The following is a 21,023-nucleotide window of genomic DNA, read 5'->3' as shown; positions in this document are numbered from 1 at the left end:
GGTGTTCCATTGTCACTTGAGATTTTGCTAGGTATACCCCACCTAGGAATTATATCTCTCAGGAGTGCTTTGACTACTGCCTCTGAGTCTTGTTTAGCTGTGGGGAATACTTCAACCCATTTTGAAAACATGTCAACTATTACCAGGCAATACCTTTTCCCTTCACTAGGTGTCAGTTCAATGAAGTCCATTTGGAGATGATCAAATGGTTTGTCTGGTATTGGGTGTGCTGCTTGAGTTAGTTTGATACCTTGACCTGCATTATTTTGTGCACATATCAAGCATTGCTTGCAAAATTTCACAGCATAATTTGAAAACCCATTTGTGAACCATCTGTTTGTTACTTCTGCTACCATCCCCCCTTTTGACACATGGGTGAGCTCATGTGCCAATTTTGCATAGAAAGGGAACATGTATTTTGGTAGACAGGGACGGCCCGAGGGACAAACCCAGACCAAGTTTGCAAAGATACAGCCTGCCTGTTTCCAGACTCGTCTCTCATCCTGAGCGGCAGTGCTCTGAAGGTCTGCTAGCTGTAAACAAGGGGTAGAAACCTGAGGAAAGGCAAGGTTAGAGGGTGAACTGGAAGCTGAGGCTGCACACTTAGCTGCCGCATCCGCCCTGGCATTCCCTTGAGACACAAGATCAGTATTGTTAGTCTGGGCAGCACACTTACACACAGCAATGACTCTAGGGAGTAGAATAGCATCCAACAACTCAGAGACCAGTTTATGATGTGCAATGGGAGATCCTGTGCTAGTGAGAAAATTTCTGTGTTTCCAAATGGTGCCAAAATCGTGCACAACGCCAAATGCATACCTACTGTCCGTAAAAATATTGACAGATTGCCCTGCCGCCAATTTGGATGCCTCGATAAGGGCACAGAGATCTGCGGCCTGCGCCGACAGGTTTGAGGACAGACACGACACCTTGAGGACCTTGTGATCTGAGACTATGGCAAAACCTACTTTGTTCTTTCCTGTCTCTGGGTCTCTGGAGGCTGAACCATCCACATAGAGGACCATGTCTGGATTTTCCAAAGGGTCACTCTTTAAGTCTGCCCTGGGGGAACAAAAATCATTAGTGAGAGCAACACAGTCATGTGGCTCTCCATCATCCTCTGTAGGGAGAAGAGAGGCAGAATTCAGAACAGAACAACGTTTCACAATGATGTTAGGCATATCAAGTATGACAGTGTTATACTTCAACCATCTCTGTGCTGACAAATGTGACGTCTTTTCTCCAACAGAAGCAGGGAGACAGCATGTGGGACCAAAAGGGTGAGGTTAGAGTACCCCACAATATTTCTGGAAGCAGTTACCGCCTTTTCAGCTGCAGCAACTGCACGCAGGCAAACAGGAAGTCCAGCTGCCACTGGATCCAGCCTGCTGGAGAAGTAGGCTACAGGTCTCAATCTATCCCCGTGTTTCTGCAAAAGAACAGAGGTCATAAAACCCTTCTTTTCATCTACACTTTGAACAAAATGGTTTATTGGGGTCAGGCAGTCCCAGAGTGGGTGTGGTCTGCAGAGCGTTCTTTAGGGACGTCAGGCGCACGCGAGACAGCCGCAGCATTGACTGCTTACAGATCTTGGAGAAACCTCCACTTATCGGGCTGGAACGGTTTTCTTGCCTTCTTAACTGGAAAAATAGGAGTGCGCACTGGAGAGTCAGGGCAAGGGACAATTACACCTGCCTTTAGCAACGAATCAAAGACCGGTTTTATACCTGTGATTGCTTCTGGTTTGAGTGGGTACTGGGTCTGTCTAGGCCTGAAATCTGATTTGGGGGTGATCACCACTGGTTCAGCATTCTTTATTAGGCCCACATCATGTTTACCCTTCGCCCAAACGGAATTTGGAACTCCCGCCAATTTGGGGTGCACCTCTGCTGGAGTTATGCCTGTGGAAACAGAGACAAACAGGCCAATACGGCTGGGGTCCCCAGGATCCCAGTCATCAATGGCTAATATTACGCTGCGCTTAACATACACACACATAGCATGACTTTGTTTGTAGACCCCAAGCTTTGGCAAAACAACACACTAGGGTTCTCTGTTTGGGACCATTCATTGCCATCAACTGCACACTTCTTGACCCACTTCCCCACGTCTTTCCAATGGGCGGCTCGTGGCCTTGCTATTGAGACATGGGATATAAAATTAATGATGTCAAAGAAATCATGTTGGCAGCAGTCAACCTCAGAGTCCTTTGTCACGAGGCCACATATAACATGTTTGAGAACACTGCGATGAACATTGATGCAGCTGTTTGGACAACGAGTAAAATGGACCTGTACAGCACAATAATGTTTAGACCAATATGTAGTTTTGACGGTCAGTCTTTCACGTGCATGGGGGTCTGCAAACCAAGTCTTTTCAAACTCTACATCTTGCCCTTGGTGAACATGTGCTGTACAATGCAAATCTTCCTCTTTCATATAATCTGTGTCAACTGATGAGGTGTTAAAGTATGCGAGCTGTACAAGGTGTTTGGGGTTTGTGTGAATTGATCTGAGCAGAGCCGCCAGACATACACATACAGAGGGCTTCCAAACCCATACTGCACACCACACATTTCACTTACTTCAATAGTTAGTCCATCTGGAGTGGACATGAGATTTACTCCTAATTTGCACATTAAATCACGTGCTAACAAATTTACTGGACATGTATGTGAGATGAGAAATGAGTGGGACGTAACTATTCCTCCCTCGCTTTTACACGGGAGGTTGACTGAGAAAGTTTCGGTTACAGGTCGTCCTGAGATGCCCATTGTCTGAATAGAATTTGAGCTGAGCGGTGGGTCTACTGGAAGTACCCCCATGTTGTATCACTGAGTGTCCTGCTCCAGAATCTACTAAAAAGGTTAACACATGCCCACACACAGTGAGGGGCATACAAGGGAGTTTAGAGAAGGGAGTAGTTGTGTATTTTATCAAACTTAATGCAACTTCAGGTGTATCAATTTGGACTGGTGTATCGGGCATTTCTGTGTAGTCTTGCTGTTACATGCAGGTGCTGCTACTAATGTGTTTAACGTTATGTGAATGCTCCTGTGTATGTGTATCATCAGATGTGTGTGTGTGTTACCTCCACTGTTCTCTGTGTGGGGCCCATTCCCGGAGTCCGCCCGTCAGTCTGCTTTGCTGTACTCCTCACAAGGCTTCTGCCTGTTACTGTGGAGACAATCTCGAGCCATATGTCCCTTCCGATTGCAGTTGTAGCAGGTTATGCCTTTAATCCAGGACGGGTCACCCCAGGTCGTCCTGCCTCGGCCCCTACCTCGACCTCTTCTTCTTCCTCCTTGTCCAGGCTGAACAGTCTGGAAAAGAGTGAGAGTGGCAGCGTGTAGGTCTTGGTCTCTTTGTGTCGACTTTGTCTTCTTCTCTTTCAGCAGCTTTTCTGCATGCACAGCGTACTGCTCGATCTTGGTGAGACTGGTGGTTTCCCACAGGAGACAGAGCTGCTTTACTAACTTGGCCACTGCTGGATTCACACCACTCATGAAACTGTTCCGCAGGTGCGCTTCCCAGACCTCAGGAGTGCCTTCCACTCCAGCCAGGGTCGCGGGTCTGGTCAGGCCACTGTATTTCTCATGCACGGCGGTGAGGTGGGTGAGAAACGCTGACACCCCTTCTCCATCTTCTTGCTGACACATACTGATCTTAGTCATGTCTATGTTCAAAGGAAAAGCACTGTCCAGACAAGCACAGAGAGCAGTGATGGTATCTCTATACTCACCATTGCCAGCCGCGCTCCAGTCTGGTGTAGTCATTCGCTGGTCAGCTTCCGGCCACTCTTTGGAAACTTTGTTCCAATCTATACCCATCTTGATCATGAGTAGGCGGCGAAGTTCATGGGTGGTCGGTCAGAATTCTCTGCAAAATATCAACAGCTCATTACCAAATGTCTTTCCTCCTACCTCTCTCACGTTGGGAAGAGAAGCCATGCTTTCTTTTATGTCAGCTGTTGTCCAGGGTCTGTGGACTAAAAGCACACTGTCAGCTCCAGCCACTTCCACCAGTGGAAGATGAAGGACTTCAGACTTTAGGTTATGGTCTTGTGGACCCACTGGTGAGCATGCGGTCAGGTCCAGGAGGGTGTCTCTTCCATCGCCCTATGCAAGACCGGATCTCGTGTGTGATGGAGAAGCACTGAGAGGCGCTGATGCTGGAGGCGGCTGGTAGGCTGGGAGAGATTCCAGAGGCTCAGTTTTTTTTTCTTCTTTGTCTCGACTTCTCCCCCTTTCTGTGGGTGAAGCGCTTGTGGGAATGATGTTCCGCCTTGCTGAGGAGGCAGTGTGTGTCGGGGTGGTGGGGCAGACTCCAGGTCAGGGTCCATCTGAAATTTCAAACAGTCAGTGCGTTTACATGCACATCCAAATCGAGCTACTGTCGGTAATCGAGCTAAGGGTCCCAGCAGGGGTGCCAGAGAAATCCAATCCTACATGCACACAAGGAAATCGAGCTATTGTGTGAGGTACATTGTGCACCCGAGCCACAGGTGGCACTACACGCCCCATCGTGTTGGTACACTTCTGATTGTCGTCATGAAGAAGAGCTATTCAAGAGTATAAACAAAGTTATCAGTTCCGTGTTCACAAGAAGAATGACGACGAGGACAGCAACATCGAGAGAGAGAAGATGGACAACAACGAAGCAGCTCAGCACTTGCTGAACATTCTGTACACCATCGCGACCGAGGCTGTTGTGTTTCCCGCTTGTGGTCTCGTCACTCATCACTTCCGGAAGGGGCAGTGCTGAAGTAAGTAGCTCGACTACGTAGCTCAATAGGGTTTACATGCACTAAGTAGCTCGGCTACAATCGCATAATCTAGGTCACGTAGCTCGATTACGAGAAATCCAGTTCGGTTCGATTTCAGCCGAGCTAAGGTGTTTCCATGGCATTTAGAACTTCGATTTCAGTCGAGCTACGGCAGAAATTTGATTTTCTCTATGTGCATGTAAACGCACTGACTGAGAAGAGGGTGAGAGCCCTGCCTGTCGTTTCTCTCTTTTGTACTCTCTCTTAAAGGACCCATGGCATGGTGGTTTGTTGATGCTTTAAATGGGCTCGTGGAGGTTTCCGGATGTTATATCCGCAGCCTTTCTCGAAATGAACCCTCGGCACGTAGATATAGCCTCCTGGGAGAAAGCCCCATTTCAGCCCTTTTCCCAGTGCGTCGTTTTGCTAATGAGAAGCATGGAGGCGGGGAAGGGTAGAGGGTGGGGGCGGGTCTTATCATTAATATTCATGACATGTAAACGTGTTACCTCTGATTGGCTAACAGCACTGTGACGCTACCTCCAGTGGGTCAGAACAAGTGGATGTGGGTGTCTTACTGTGGCGAGAGAGAAGGAACAAACCGCGAAGGGAAAAATACCGCGCGCTGACGTCATTAAGGTGCGACGCGAGGAAATAAAATAAATTCAACAAATGTTTGGGTTTTTACTGAACAAACAAACAAATAAAATGAACAAGTGACTTAAAAAAAAGAATGTGGGTGTCTTTGTAAAAACTGTTTTGATTGGCTATTATAACAGAGCATGCTGCATGCTTTTTGGTTTTGTAGCGCAGAGTACCTGGCTAACTGCAGGAAGCGGTTAGCTGCACAGCTAATGTAGCCATTGCAAGGCTAACGTGGCACCGATTTTAAAACACAGCAAAATGACTTAACAGTTATACACTTACTTGTTCGCTGTTTGTGGCTGATGCGGCAGGGATGCTTGGTACGGCCCCAGGCTTCAGTGACAGTTGATGTGCAAAACCTGCCCTGTACTGTCCCAAGTTGTGGAAACATTCCTCAGGAAAATGCTTCCGACAAACATACACCGTCTTAGGTAGACTCGACGGCGTATTATTGAAGTAAATAAAATTAAGCCACTGCGTCTTCAAGGGCTCTCCCGTCGGCAGTAAAAACAGACTCTTTTCTGTGTTGTCACATCCATGTACAGCGCAATTTCCATGTTTCGCTCGCTTAGGTGATGCCATGTTGTTGTGTCCTCTATGGTCTCCTCACTACAACTGGGCGGGCAATTCATACAGTGGGTGGGAATCCAGAGGGGGGGCGTGGGGATCATCTCCCTTGTTGACGTAGTAAAGGGAAGAGTTTATCAACGCGCCGTTTTGACGCGCCATTCTCAAATGTTGGGCATAGTTTGGTTTACACATTATGAAATTTCTAGCCACTGGGGTGACTTAAGAAGGTCAGAGGAACTCATTTTAACGTTAAAAAACCTCAGAAAGTGAAAATTTCATGCCATGGGACCTTTAATTGTTTCTTCTTTCCATGCAGAAAATGCCCTCCAGTCCCCTAAGAACTTAACATTATCTGCAGGCTCTTCTTTTTCCTTCTGTTTCAACTTTTCTTCTAACTGTCCTATCTGCCTGGGACTAAAACTGCCCTTTTCAGGGAATCCTAAGTCCTTTACCCATATGTCAAACTGTGCCAAATAATCCTCGCCATACGAGGTTTTCATAAACTGGATGTTTGGGCTGTCATAGAAACATCCAATTCTTATTATAGCACATGTAGCCTCACACTTACTTGCTTTTTCTTTTCTTTCCCTAACTTACTGTTTCTGTTCCTCATTGTACACTATTATATCAATAGGTTATGACAACAATGGCTGAGTTTTTTTCAGGATCACAAGAGGAACAGGTTGGACTGTGTCCAAAAATGCGACACAATAATCCTTTAGGTGTGTTCTTATTAGTAAACAATTTATCTGACATTTGCTTTAAATCAAAGTGGGTATCATTTAGCACAACAACCTCAAAGACAACTCACGCATGTGTACAAAATCTGTTTCTCTGTTTCAGAATTTGGAGGAGGACAGTACTCTGTTAATTCATCAATATTTTGCGTGCACACCGGTGTGTCTTTGCGACTTCGTGATTGAACCTCTCTATCCCGTTCCTCCGACGGGCCAGTTGTTCACACAGAACAAAGGGAGCAAGATTCAATTCTTTCCCAGTTACGAATCGCTGAACGCGAGTCCGTCGAGACACGCACCCGTACTTCCTTCGCTCAAGTAGGTGAGCCGTTACCCAGTCGTCACTTGGGCGGATAATTCTCTTACACAACCCAATAAACTACTCGCGGTTTAATGTCTCAAAATTGTGTTTTATCCGTTTCGGCAAACATATTGATGGTACCACAGCTTAGCAGTCCTCCTGGGCTCGGACAAACTTCTGTCCATCTCTTATATCAGTCTTCCTTGACTGGGACAATCTCTGTCCATCTCTTATATCATTCTTCATTGACTAGGACAAATCTCTGTCCATCTCTTATATCATTTTTTAAATACTAGGACAAATCTCTGTCCATTTCTTGTATCATTCTTTAAATACTGTTTCCACTAATTTCTTTACACAAGAATGCAAAGTTATGGATGGTGCCAGGATGGTGGCTAGGTGTTTGGCAATGTTGTAAGTAACAGAGTTTATACTGCTGATGATAGGTCTGAGTGGAGCTCCTTCCTTGTGAATCTTGGGGAGTCCATATATGAGAGGAACGGCTTCCCCAGGGTACAATCTGTAGTGCAGAGATCAGTTGAAGGCTTGGTCCTTTTCTAGTTGTTGCAGGCAGCTAACAACTTTCTTTTTGTAACAACTTGTGGGGTCCCACCTCAAGGTTTCATAGGTGGTAGTGTCGCTGAGGAGACTTGTCATCCTGGAGTGGTAGTCCGCTGTGTTTAGCACTACTGTGCATCTCCCTTTGTCAGCAGGAAGGATGGTGATGTTCCAGTCTCTTTGAAGCAATGTAAGAGCCCTCCTTTCTTGGATGGTGAGGTTGGAGGGGGGTGCTTTCGCACTGGACAGAGCAGCTGATATCTTCAGCCTAAGTTGTTCTGCCTCTGTGTTGGTCAGATTGTTGTTTCTGATGGCTGACTCTGTGGCTGTGATGAGGTCTACCACTGGTATCCGCTCTGGTGAAACTGCAAAGTTAAGTCCCTTGGATAGAACATCTTTCTCTGGTTGGGTGAGTACCCTGTCGGATAAGTTCTTCACCCATTTCTCTTCTATGTCTGGTTGTGTAGCCTGGTCAGATTTCTTCCTCCAAATCAGCACTTCTGTCTTGCTGGAGGAGGTGGTTTTAGACAGCAAAGTTTGAAATTTGCGCATCTGTCATTCCTTGCCTTTGGCATGTTGTGAAATCTGTGCCTTCTCAGCAAACTCAGAGACTCATTCCAAAACTTCACTGGGAAGAAGTTCTGTCAACTCTTCAAACATCAGTTCAGTCTTGTTCTGGAGAGCATCGATGGTGAAATGTACTTGTCTCACTCTCTCGTTGAGAAGCTGCTTCTGGGCTTTCTGGAGGATAGTATCAGTTCTGTGTCCTTTGACCATTGAAAACAGGCGTAGGCTAGTGGGGATAATGTTAGAAAATGACTCCTTCGAGACAGCACCTTATTGGATAGAACGAACCTCACCACGGACCAGATTTGCACCCTGCTTGACCTCTGCCTGACTACCACTTATTTCCAGTTTAATGAAAGTTTCTACAGACAGAAACATGGATGCGCCATGGGCTCACCGGTATCCCCTATTGTGGCCAATCTTTACATGGAGGAAGTAGAACATAAAGCTTTGACCACTTTTTCAGGAGTTGCTCCCAGCCACTGGTTCAGACATGTGGATGACACCTGGGTTAAAATCAAAACCCATGAGGTGGAAGCCTTCTCTAAGCACATCAATGCAGTGGATATTAACATCAACTTCACTCAGGAGGACATCAGTGGGAATAATCTAGCCTTCTTGGATTGTGATGTACACATTAGACAAGACAGAAGCCTGAGCATCGAGGTCTACCGGAAACCCCCCCACACAGACCAGTACCTACTCTTTGACTCTCACCACCCACTGGAACACAAATTGGGGGTCATTAGGACCTTGCAACACAGGGCTCAGAACATCCCTACAACGATAGAGGGAAAAGAGAAGGAGCAGAATCACATCAAGAAAGCACTTCAGAACTGCGGGTATCTCAACTGGTCTTTCCTCAAGAGCAGAAAAAGGAACAGAATGGACAAGGAGGATAACAGGAACAAATGCAAGAGCATTGTCATTCCCTACATTTCTGGTCTATCTGAGAAACTCAGGAGGATCTTCTACAAACACAACATTCCAGTACATTTCAGACCCAGTAACACCCTGAAGCAGAAACTGGTCCACCCTAAGGACAGAATACCCAGACACAAACAGGACAATGTAGTGTATGCAATTCAGTGCAGTGAGGAATGCACAGACTCATATATTGGTGAAACAAAGCAACCGCTTCACAGGCGCATGGCTCAACACAGGAGAGCCAGTTCCTCAGGCCAGGACTCTGCTGTCTACCTTCATCTTAACAACATGGGACACTCATTTCAGGATTGCAACGTACGCATTTTAGCCAGAGAGGATCGTTGGTATGAGCGAGGAGTTAAAGAAGCCATTTTTGTCAACCTGGAACGGCCATCACTGAACAGAGGTGGGGGTCTAAGACATCATTTATCAGCCACCTACAATGCAGTCCTTGGCACACTTCCCAGACAACTGAATGCATACCAAAACCCAGCTGTTTTCAGTGACTCACAGGAGGACAGAGAGACTCAGCATTCCATTGATCACCCTAACGGGCAATCCTAACAACTCTCGAGGCCGTTCACAACCAGCCCCCAGTGACCCACACCAACAGGATGACTCAATGACACCTTAGGCCAAGTTTACATTAGACCGTATCTGTCTCGTTTTCTTCGCGGATGCACTGTCCGTTTACATTAAACCGCCGGGAAACGGGAATCTGCCAGGGTCCACGTATTCAATCTAGATCGTGTCTGATCCGGTGCTGTGTAAACATTGAGATACGCGGATACGCTGTGCTGAGCTCTAGCTGGCGTCGTCATTGGACAATGTCACTGTGACATCCACCTTCCTGATTCGCTGGCGTTGGTCATGTGACGCGACTGCTGAAAAACGGCGCGGACTTCCGCCTTGTATCACCTTTCATTAAAGAGTATAAAAGTATGAAAATACTGCAAATACTGATGCAAATACTGCCCATTGTGTAGTTATGATTGTCTTTAGGCTTGCCATCCTTCCACTTGCAAGTGGTAAGTGATGTGCGCTGGGATCACACACACAGCGGCTCAGTCCCGAAAACACTGCTTGTGCACTTCACTCACGCGCTGTGTGAGCTGCGCAGGGCCGGAGTGCGCACCCTCCAGAGGGCACTCGCTGTTCAGGGCGGAGTGATTTGGAGCGCAGGATGCCTGCGGAGCCGAGTGTATCTGTGTATTGGTGTTGCTGTGTGCACGCAAATTGTGTATTGGTGTTGCTGTGTGCACACTAATCGTTTTAAAAATGTTAATCTGATGATCTGCTGATACGGTCTAATGTAAACATGGGCTTAGATGAGCTTTTCATCCATGAGAGGATAAATACCTGATACTCCCTACCAGTCAGACAGAACTGAAGAAGCCTTTCGGATGAGAGGTGAAATGTCTTCAAGAATCTTCAAGCAAGTCCAGTTGCTCTCCTTTACCACCCACAGTTTACATTGACGATGTGGTTTCTTACGCTGATACCTGGGAGCAACACCTTGCTTGCATTCGTGCATTGTTTGAAAATTTGTTGGCAGCAAATTTAACAGTGAACTTAGTGAAGTGCAAGTTTGCACAGGCCACTGTAGTCTATTTAGGCAAAGTGGTTGGTCAAGGTCAGGTTAGGCCAGTAAGAGCCAAGGTTTTGGCCATAGACGAGTTTCCTCCTCCATCTACTAAGAAGGAACTGATGCAGTTTTTAGGAATGATTGGTTATTATAGGAATTTTTGTTGTAATTTTTCTACAGTTGTTGCTCCTTTACTTAAGGGTTCTGTGAAGTTTGTGTGGTCTGCTCAATGCCAGCAGGCATTTGAAAATGCAAAACTGTTGAGTTCTGCACCAGTCCTGGCTGCGCCCCAGTTAGATCAGCCTTTCAAGTTACAGGTGGACGCAAGCCAGGTGGGGGGTCAGTGCAGTTCTCCTTCAGGGTGATGAAAGTGGTGTGGATCGGCCTGTTGGGTATTTTTCATGCAAGTTCAATAAACATCAGATGAACTACTCAACAACTGAGAAAGAGGCCCTGGTGTTGATCTGGGCTCTCCAGCACTTTGATGTCTATGTGGGGGGTGGTTTACATTCTGTGGTGTTCTTTTCTGACCACAACCCCCTCACATTTCTTCAGTCATTGCAGAATTCTAACCAACACCTTATGTGGTGGGCACCCTTTTTGCAACCCTATAGACCGTCTAGTTGTCACATCCAGGGCGTTGAGAACGTGATGATGGATGCACTGGCTCGGGCTCCGGATGGGACAATGTGATTGTGTGCATCTATTACCTTTGTCTTCTCTCTGTTTCTGTCTGTCCTTAATTTGCTGTCCAGGTGCCAGGATCTGCTGGAGGATAGAACATGGAGGAGGCTGGGAGTGAGAGTGGGGTTTAATGGTTGTGCCACCATGAGTGACTGATCACAGAGGAATGTGTGCGCGCGCATGTGTGTATGTGATTTTCCAGAGTGAATGAGTCATCTGTTAGTTTTGAATTTGTTGTTTATTGAGTTTATTCTTTATTATTGGTGATGGGAGCTAGAGTTAATCAGAGTCCCATGAATATGGGCCTCTGTTCTTTTAGGGGGGAGGTGTGACACTGCAGCTTTCCTGTGCTGGGTTCATCACTAGCCCTCTTGGTCTGCCAGTGTTTTGGTTTCTGTTTTGTGTTTGTCTCTCAGCCAGCAGGAGTTCTGGGGCTCTGATGGCGTGACTAATTGGTGGCATAATTAGGAGCCGGATAAAACTTGGACCTCCTAGTCCGCGAGGGGGCTTGCTTGCTCGACATCACGCTTGCTGCAGCGCTGGCTGCGCTCCCCACTTTTATTTACCTTTTCACACTACATTCCATTATGCTGAAAGACACTACAGTTTTGCTTTGTTTTACTTTTACTGACTTCTGTATATAGTTCTTTAATAAATCTATTTTTGCATTTGATATATATCGGTGTGGTCTCCCCCCTTTATGCTGTGGCAGCCTTGAGCCAGGAAGTCATGACATCGACCAACAAAGATCACTCCAAGAGCAAGGCGTGTAATAGTCGGTGAGGTCACAAAGGACCCCAGGGTAACTTCTAAGCAACTGAAGGCCTCTCTCACATTGGCTAATGTTCATGAGTCCACCATCAGGAGAACACTGAACAACAATGGTGTGCATGGCAGGGTTGCAAGGAGAAAGCCACTGCTCTCCAAAAAGAACATTGCTGCTCATCCAGTTTGCTAAAGATCACGTGGACAAGCCAGAAGGCTATTGGAAAAATGCTTTGTGGACAGATAAGATCAAAATAGAACTTTTTGGTTTAAATGAGAAGTGTTATGTTTGGAGGAAGGAAAACGCTGCATTCCAGCATAAGAACCTTATCCCATCTGTGAAACATGGTGGTAGTAGTATCATGGTGTGGGCCTGTTTTGCTGAATCTGGGCCAGGACGGCTTGCCATCACTGATGGAACAATGAATTCTGAATTATACCAGCAAATTCTAAAGGAAAATGTCAGGCCATCTGTCCATGAACTGAATCTCAAAAGAAGGTGGGTCATGCAGCAAGACAACGACCCAAAGCACACAAGTCGTTCTACCAAAGAATGATTAAAGACAGAGCCGGCCCGTGGCATAGGCAATATAGGCAAATGCTAAGGGCGCTGCGTCCATCCAGGGGCGCAGAAACGGGGGGAGAAAAATTATGACTTCCACTATTCTGAAAACGAGTCAGCATTATGTCTTAGCCTAATTTAATTGTACAGCAAAGCATGTAGTCAGGGTGCGATTTGTCAAAAAAAGCGGGGTGGGGTGGGGTGGTGGTTGTTAATCATGAAACAATAAGCGCTCAACAGTGGTTCGCCCTGTCTATAGTGTGTCTTCGGGCGCGCAAGTGCGCATCCGTGGCTATTCTCTGTTTTGGCCATGTAATAGCCTAAGTGTTGTTGGCTAAAGAGTGTTTTTGCATAACGTAGATAACTGACATAGATCTGTTGCTTGTTTTGAATATGGCTGCACTTGGAGCAGTCTGTCGGTGTCGTTGAGCAGTCTGGGCTGAAGTAAAGGTCTTTTATGCACCGAACACGTTTCGCAGCGAGATATTCCAATGGTGCCTGGCACATTTTTTTTTTTTAATAAAACAAAGTTGCTTTGTTGATCTGTGTTCTCATTAAAATGACAGTTTAGCAGCTCATTCAAGCAACCATGTTGCGAAGAGCTTCCTGGAGGAAAATATAATAAATGCATTGAAAACAAGAAACAATCTCAGTGCGTCAAGACTGCAGGGAAACGAAACAAGCACTCAGGTGTGTTCTCTTTACCAGCGCTGGCGATTGCTATAGGCGACCTAGTGTGCCCAGGGGCACCAAGGGCGACCAAAACCCCACCAAAAAGGAGGGATGGAGTTATTGAATGGAGATGTTACCAAGTGCATCAGTGGTGTACAGTGTTTTCAACCACTGTGCTGCCGAACTCTAGTACCACGGAACACTAGTGTGCCGTGAGAGATCACCAAGTGTACCGTGGAAAATTACAGAATGACTGTATATTGTAAATATTGGCAACAGCGTTTTAGTTTCAGTCAACATTTTCTATTGGTGATGTGCCTTGAGATTTTTTCATTGAAAAAAGTGCGCCCTGGCTCATGAAAGGTTGAAAACCTTTTTTACAACACCTCTGATGCGGCTGGGGATGTAGAAATACGCGCTCCTTACCTCTGCTGTTACACTACCTGTGACAGTAGCTTCTGCTGAAAGAAGCTTTTCAAAATTAAAACTGCTGAAGACATACTTAAGGTCAACAATGAGTCAAGAACGTCTGAATGGGCTTGCTCTGATGAGCATCAACCAAGAGATCTCAAGAGAAATATCATTTGATGATATTATCAAGGAATTTGCCATTAGGAAGACCAGACGAGTCCCATTGTAATGTTACTTCAATAACAAAGTACCCATAATAGCACTTTTGTTTGAAAATACAGCCCATTGATGTCCTAACAGGGTGCTTAAGTTTGCACAATTTAGAACTGTAGAATTTTTTATTCATTTAATTTGTTAATTCTTCAGAGATGACTTAACTTTTAATAGCAAAAAAGAATTTCTTGTTTATTGTCCATGCACTACACTTTGAACAGGGTGCGGAAGAGTTTTTGCCCATTATATGGAGATATGTATTGAATTTGTGTGGTCATTTTACTTTGTGACACTTTATGTGAATAATGATAACAATAATAACAATAATGAAAAAGATAAAAATGACTTCTTGTTTATTGTCCATGCACCGTACATTGTTTAATAGTAATAGAATAGAGTGATTAAAGTGTTATTTAGATGTTATTAGAGGGGTTTTTTTCTTGGGGGGGCGCCAAAACTCAATCTCGCCTAGGGCAGCCAAAGACCTAGAGCCGGCCCTGATTAAAGAAGGATAAAGTTAATGGTTTGGAATGGCCAAGTCAAAGTCCTGACCTTAATCCAATCGAAATGTTGTGGAAGGACCTAAAGCGAGCAGTTCATGTGAGGAAACCATCAACATCCCAGAGTTGAAGCTGTTCTGTATGGACGAATGGGCTAAAATTCCTCCAAGACAGTGTGCAGGACTGATCAACAGTTACCGGAAACATTTAGTTGCAGTTATTGCTACACAAGGGGGTCACACCAGATACTGAAAGCAAAGGTTCACATACTTTTGTCACTCACAGATATGTAATATTGGATAATTTTCCTCAATAACTAAATTACCAAGTATAATATCTTTGTCTTGTTTATTTAACTGGGTTCTCTTTATCTACTTTTAGGACTTGTGTGAAAATCTGATGTTTTAGGTCATATTTATGTAGAAATATACAACCCCGATTCCAAAAAAGTTGGGACAAAGTACAAATTGTAAATAAAATGGAATGCAATGATGTGGAAGTTTCAAAATTTCCATATTTTATTCAGAATAGAACATAGATGACATATCAAATGTTTAAACTGAGAAAATGTATCATTTAAAGAGAAAAATTAGGTGATTTTAAATTTCATGACAACAACACATCTCAAAAAAGTTGGGACAAGGCCATGTTTGCCACTGTGAGACATCCCCTTTTCTCTTTACAACAGTCTGTAAACATCTGGGGACTGAGGAGACAAGTTGCTCAAGTTTAGGGATAGGAATGTTAACCCATTCTTGTCTAATGTAGGATTCTAGTTGCTCAACTGTCTTAGGTCTTTTTTGTCATATCTTCCGTTTTTTGATGCGCCAAATGTTTTCTATGGGTGAAAGATCTGGACTGCAGGCTGGCCAGTTCAGTACCCGGACCCTTCTTCTATGCAGCCATGATGCTGTAATTGATGCAGTATGTGGTTTGGCATTGTAATGTTGGAAAATGCAAGGTCTTCCCTGAAAGAGACGTCGTCTGGATGGGAGCATATGTTGCTCTAGAACCTGGATGTACCTTTCAGCATTGATGGTGTCTTTCCAGATGTGTAAGCTGCCCATGCCACACGCACTAATGCAACCCCATACTATCAGAGATGCAGGCTTCTGAACTGAGCGCTGATAAGAACTTGGGTCGTCCTTCTCCTCTTTAGTCCGTATGACACGGCGTCCCTGATTTCCATAAAGAACTTCAAATTTTGATTCGTCTGACCACAGAACAATTTTCCACTTTGCCACAGTCCATTTTAAATGAGCCTTGGCCCAGAGAAGACGTCTGCACTTCTGGATCATGTTTAGATACGGCTCCTTCTTTGAACTATAGAGTTTTAGCTGGCAACGGCGGATGGCACGGTGAATTGTGTTCACAGATAATGTTCTCTGGAAATATTCCTGAGCCCATTTTGTGATTTCCAATACAGAAGCATGCCTGTATGTGATGCAGTGCCGTCTAAGGGCCCGAAGATCACGCGCACCCAGTATGGTTTTCCAGCCTTGACCCTTACGCACAGAGATTCTTCCAGATTCTCTGAATCTTTTGAAGATATTATGCACTGTAGATGATATGTTCAAACTCTTTGCAATTTTACACTGTCGAACAGCTGTTCCTTTTTTGTACCTTTAACTTTTCCAGTCTCTTATTGCCCCTGTCCCAACTTTTTTGAGATGTGTTGCTGTCATCAAATTTCAAATGAGCCAATATTTGGCATGAAATTTCAAAATGTCTCACTTTTGACACTTGATATGTTGTCTATGTTCTATTGTGAATACAATATCAGTTTTTAAGATTTGTAAATTATTGCATTCCGTTTTTATTTACAATTTGTACTTTGTCCCAACGTTTTTGGAATCGGGGTTGTAGAAAATTTTAAAGGGTTAACAAACTGCCAAGCACCACTGTATATTCTTCTGTAGCTATATATTTATTCCTGAGGCAATATAACTATAAAGCTATGGCAATATTGTAATCCTCTCTCTAGGTGGTGACAGATGTGGGTGTGCGTTTACAAAAGCTCTCCATCCATAACGAGGGCACCAAGCTGATGGTGCTTAACAGCCTGAGAAAGATGGTGAACCTGACCAAGCTGAAGCTGGTGCATTGTGACCTGGAGCACATCCCCAATTCCATTTTCAGCCTCCACAACCTACAGGTACATCTTCACCTAGTCTCAGTCTCAGAGCATTCCTTTGTATTGTACACTTCAACAGCCATAACCGTTGGAATGGTGCCTGTATATGATCGGCTAGCAGCATTTTCACTGCACTTTCAGGCATCAGTTTCACATGAAAGCAAATTTTTGAATACCATGACCACAATTTTTGAAGTGAGAGATGTTTGTAAGGTTCATGGCACCCCGTCTTTCATGTTGGATGCTATGCACCATTTGCATAGTTTTACCCTAAAGGATTTCCCCAAAAATGCATTTTAATTCCAACTTGTAATGCAAAAAAAACAGGACAAACACAAAGGGGATTAATACTTTTGCAAGACACTGTATTATTAAATTTAATCCAATGACTTTATACATGGGCGGTACGGTGGTGTAGTGGTTAGCGCTGTTGCCTCACAGCAAGAAGGTCCAGGTTCGAGCCCCGTGGCCGGCGAAGGCCTTTCTGTGCGGAGTTTGCATGTTGTCCGCATGGGTTTCCTCCGGGTGCTCCAGTTTCCCCCACAGTCCAAAGACATGCAGGTTAGGTTAACTGGTGACTCTAAATTGACCGTAGGTGTGAGTGTGAATGGTTGTCTGTCTATGTGTCAGCCCTGTGATGACCTGGCGACTTGTCCAGGGTGTACCCCGCCTTTCGCCCGTAGTCAGCTGGGATAGGCTCCAGCTTGCCTGCGACCCTGTAGAAGGATAAAGCGGCTAGAGATAATGAGACAAGATGAGACTTTATACATGCTGCGGAATGTCTGTTATTCGATGACACCTGTCCTGCAAGTTATTGTTGGATGCAAATTATCTCCAAACACTTCTGTGACATTTCATAGGTTCAGTGTATCTCTATGTAACGCATTGAATCTTTTTCATGATATTTCAGGTAAGGGCAAGAAACCAGTAAATGATCGTTTACAATGCCTGTAAAATGTCCTCTTCCTGGGAAAGTAGGTTGTTTTTGACTTCACTTCTCTGTGAAGGAAATAAACAATATTAGCAACCTCATGGTTGTCATCTGTCCTCTTTTGTCACTGGAACCACTGAATCACTTTTCCCCCCAGTTTAAAATAGTGAAGATGCAGAATTCATGGTATTCTCATTCAATATGTGGATCATTTATTGCCTGATTCTGTGGTTCCAGATTTGTAATGAATTTATTTTCCTCTGCCTTCTGCAGAAGATCGACCTGAAGGACAATAATCTAAAGACAATCGAGGAGATCATCTGCTTCCAGCACCTGCAGCGGCTGGTGTGTCTGAAGCTCTGGGACAATCAGATCGCCTACATCCCCATCCAGATTGGCAAACTCACCAACCTCGAGCGCCTCTACCTGAATTGCAACAAGATTGACAAGCTCCCCAGCCAGCTGTTCTTCTGCCGCAAGCTGCGCTTCCTTGACTTGAGCCACAACAACCTGAGCAGTATCCACCCAGATATCGGACTGTTGCAGAACCTGCGATATTTTGCTGTTACTGCAAACAAGGTGAGGGACACACACACAATACATCCTAGCAAGATTGATCTACTTTACAGTTGCTCTATAACTCCATGGCCAAATGGTTCCTTCACGGAAATGTGATGAAGCTGAAACTTGATTCACAGTTTTTACAGATCTTTAAGTCTAGAAATATTTTCTTTTTTAAAAGGCATGTCTTCAAGTTTTTGTTTTTTTAATCACAACCTTTGGTAAAAATCTCTGAAACTTTCCACCATTTCATTATTTTGTAACCATTATGGAAGGAATAAAAAGACATGGTGTGCTAAAGGAAGATAATCAATGACAGTAGTGTTGTGCAACCCAGCATGAAAATGGAGTTACTGTTACCACTCTGAAGTTGGATATTTTCCAATACCTGCTTTCATATATTCTTAACTAAGTATCACCTTACTCTCTCTTTATGCTTTTTGTTCTTAAATATTTTTAATCAGCTTTTCCTTAAGCTTATATGGAGCACTTGCATGTGACGTCACAGCCGATCCAGATTGTGGATCGGACTTCAATATCCACTACAACCGTATGGACTTACTGGACATTGGTTTCCAGCAGAAAATGACGGTTTGTAGCGATTTCCATCGCATGCACAACATTCCGGACGAGAAAAAAAAAAAACATTTCGGACGAGATAGCGAGACCAGCGGGGTCTCCGTGGATTGTTATTGGAAGCAAAGCGAAGTTGGCGGCACCGGGAGAGGAAGCAAAAGCGAGGCTGCAGAGCGGCCTGTTGACTAAGCTCAGAAAACAGCCACTCAAACCTCCACTGCCAAGCCTCTACCTCTCCAACGCCAGGTAAACAAGACAGACAATTTGGAATTACAGCTGGAATTACCTTATTCTATTCTATAATCGGCTGGTCAGTGCTATACTCAATACTTAAGTGACTTACCCATCCAGTGAGGATCATTTTCTTGTTTACAAGATGCCACATCTGAGTCGCTGACAAATCCTGAATTTCTGTAAAGATAACTGTCCAGAGATTTATAAGCACGCAGTGCTTCACCACTGAACAGCGAGGGAAAGTTAATGAGGTAATTATACACGTCTGGGTATTCCGCTGGCAGTTCCATATCCACTGACACGGTCGTGAAAACTCCGTCCGGTAAGCCATAAGGGTCACTAATCTGTAGATCGTTTATTTTAGACATATATCTAGTTATCTGTTCATTAGAAAAATGAGCCGTGTAGTCCGTCGGTTGAAATCGATCCATTCTGGACACGAGTGCAGCAATATTCAGCTGTGCTGTTGACCGACAAGATGGCAGCTGTGTACTTTCCGGTCACGTGACTGCAAGATCTCTATTCTGGGAGGTTTTTGTCATAAAACTTCCTGTGAATGATGTATTACTACAGAAATGATAACGTACAGTGCAAAGTATTATGTACATTCAAAGAAAGGATGCAAAACAAAAGTGCCTTCAAAAGTAATTGAATTATGTTTCTACATTTTTCTACATTGCTTTAAAAATCTTCAGAATTATATGTGCACTTTAATAAGGAAATTAGCTCATGTGGTTGACTGAGTATCTTGAATCTGCGACAGTTCTTTTGGAAGCTTTTAACTCTCACACTTGCTTCTTTTTTCTCTCACCAGCCTTCATATATGTTTTTTTTTTTTTTGGTTGGTTGGTTGGTTGTTTCTTTCCCCCCTCTGAGAAGTGATGTTATGTAAAATTTTGCTTTCTTTACTGGCATAAGGGGCGGCACGGTGGTGTAGTGGTTAGCACTGTCGCCTCACAGCAAGAAGGTTCTGGGTTCGAGCCCAGCAGCTGGCGAGGGCCTTTCTGTGTGGAGTTTGCATGTTCTCCCCGTGTCTGCATGGGTTTCCTCCACAGTCCAAAGACATACAGGTTAGGTTAATGGGTGGCTTTAAATTGACCGTAGGTGTGAATGTGAGTGTGAATGGTTGTCTCTGTGTCAGCCCTGCAATAACCTGGTGACTTGTCTAGGGTGTACCCCGCCTCTCGCCCATAGTCAGCTGGGCACAAACAAAGGAGATTTCTGAGGACCTCAGAAAAAGTGTTGTAAATGCTCATCAGGCTGGAAAAGGTTACAAAACCAAACTCTTTAGAGTTTGGACTCCACCAATCCACAGTCAGACAGATTGTGTACAAATGGAAGAAATTCAAGACCATTGTTATCCTCCCCAGGAGTGGTCCACCAACAAAGATCACTCCAAGAGCAAGGTGTGTATTAGTCAGCGAGGTCACAAAGGACCCCAGGGTAACTTCTAAGTAACTGAAGGCCTCTCTCACATTGACTAATGTTCATGAGTTCACCATTAGGAGAACACTGAACAACAATGGTGTGCATGGCAGGGTTGCAAGGAGAAAGCCACTGCTCTCCAAAAAGAACATTGTTGCTCGTCTGCAGTTTGCTAAAGATCATGTGGACAAGCCAGAAGGCTATTGGAAAAGTGTTTTGTGGACAGATGAGACCAAAATAGAACTTTTTGGTTTAAATGAGAAGCGTTATGTTTGGAGAAAGGAAACCACTGCATTCCAGCATAAGAACCTTATCCCATCTGTGAAACACGGTGGTGGTAGTATCATGGTTTGGTCCTGTTTTTCTGCATCTGGGCCAGGACGGCTTGCCATCGTTGATGGAACAATGAATTCTGAATTATACCAGCAAATTCTAAAGGAAAATGTCAGGACATCTGTCCATGAACTGAATCTCAAGAGAAGATAGGTCATGCAGCAAGACAACGACCCAAAGCACACAAGTCGTTCTATCAAAGAATGGTTAAAGAAGAATAAAGTTAATGTTTTGGAATGGCCAAGTCAAAGTCCTGACCTTAATCCAATCGAAATGTTGTGGAAGGACCTGAAGCAAGCAGTTCATGTGAGGAAACCATCAACATCCCAGAGTTGAAGCTGTTCTGTATGGAGGAATGGGCTAAAATT

At 44.5% G+C, this 21,023-nt stretch overlaps 1 protein-coding gene across 1 annotated transcript in view; it reads left to right on the top strand.

The window, feature by feature from the left end:
* The window catches only part of LOC132895246 (volume-regulated anion channel subunit LRRC8A-like), a 59,990-nt gene that overhangs the window by 21,942 nt on the left and 17,025 nt on the right, over nt 1-21,023 (top strand). Inside the window, exons 5-6 of the mRNA XM_060935614.1 lie at nt 16,446-16,616; nt 17,800-18,105. Of these exons, the coding sequence (XP_060791597.1) occupies nt 16,446-16,616; nt 17,800-18,105 (477 nt within the window). The remainder of the gene's footprint in view (nt 1-16,445; nt 16,617-17,799; nt 18,106-21,023) is intronic.

This window comes from Neoarius graeffei, chromosome 12, assembly GCF_027579695.1.
Source record: "Neoarius graeffei isolate fNeoGra1 chromosome 12, fNeoGra1.pri, whole genome shotgun sequence".
Taxonomy (NCBI): domain Eukaryota; kingdom Metazoa; phylum Chordata; class Actinopteri; order Siluriformes; family Ariidae; genus Neoarius; species Neoarius graeffei.
Note: the sequence above shows the minus strand (reverse complement) of the source record. Positions and strands in the feature narration are given on the sequence as shown.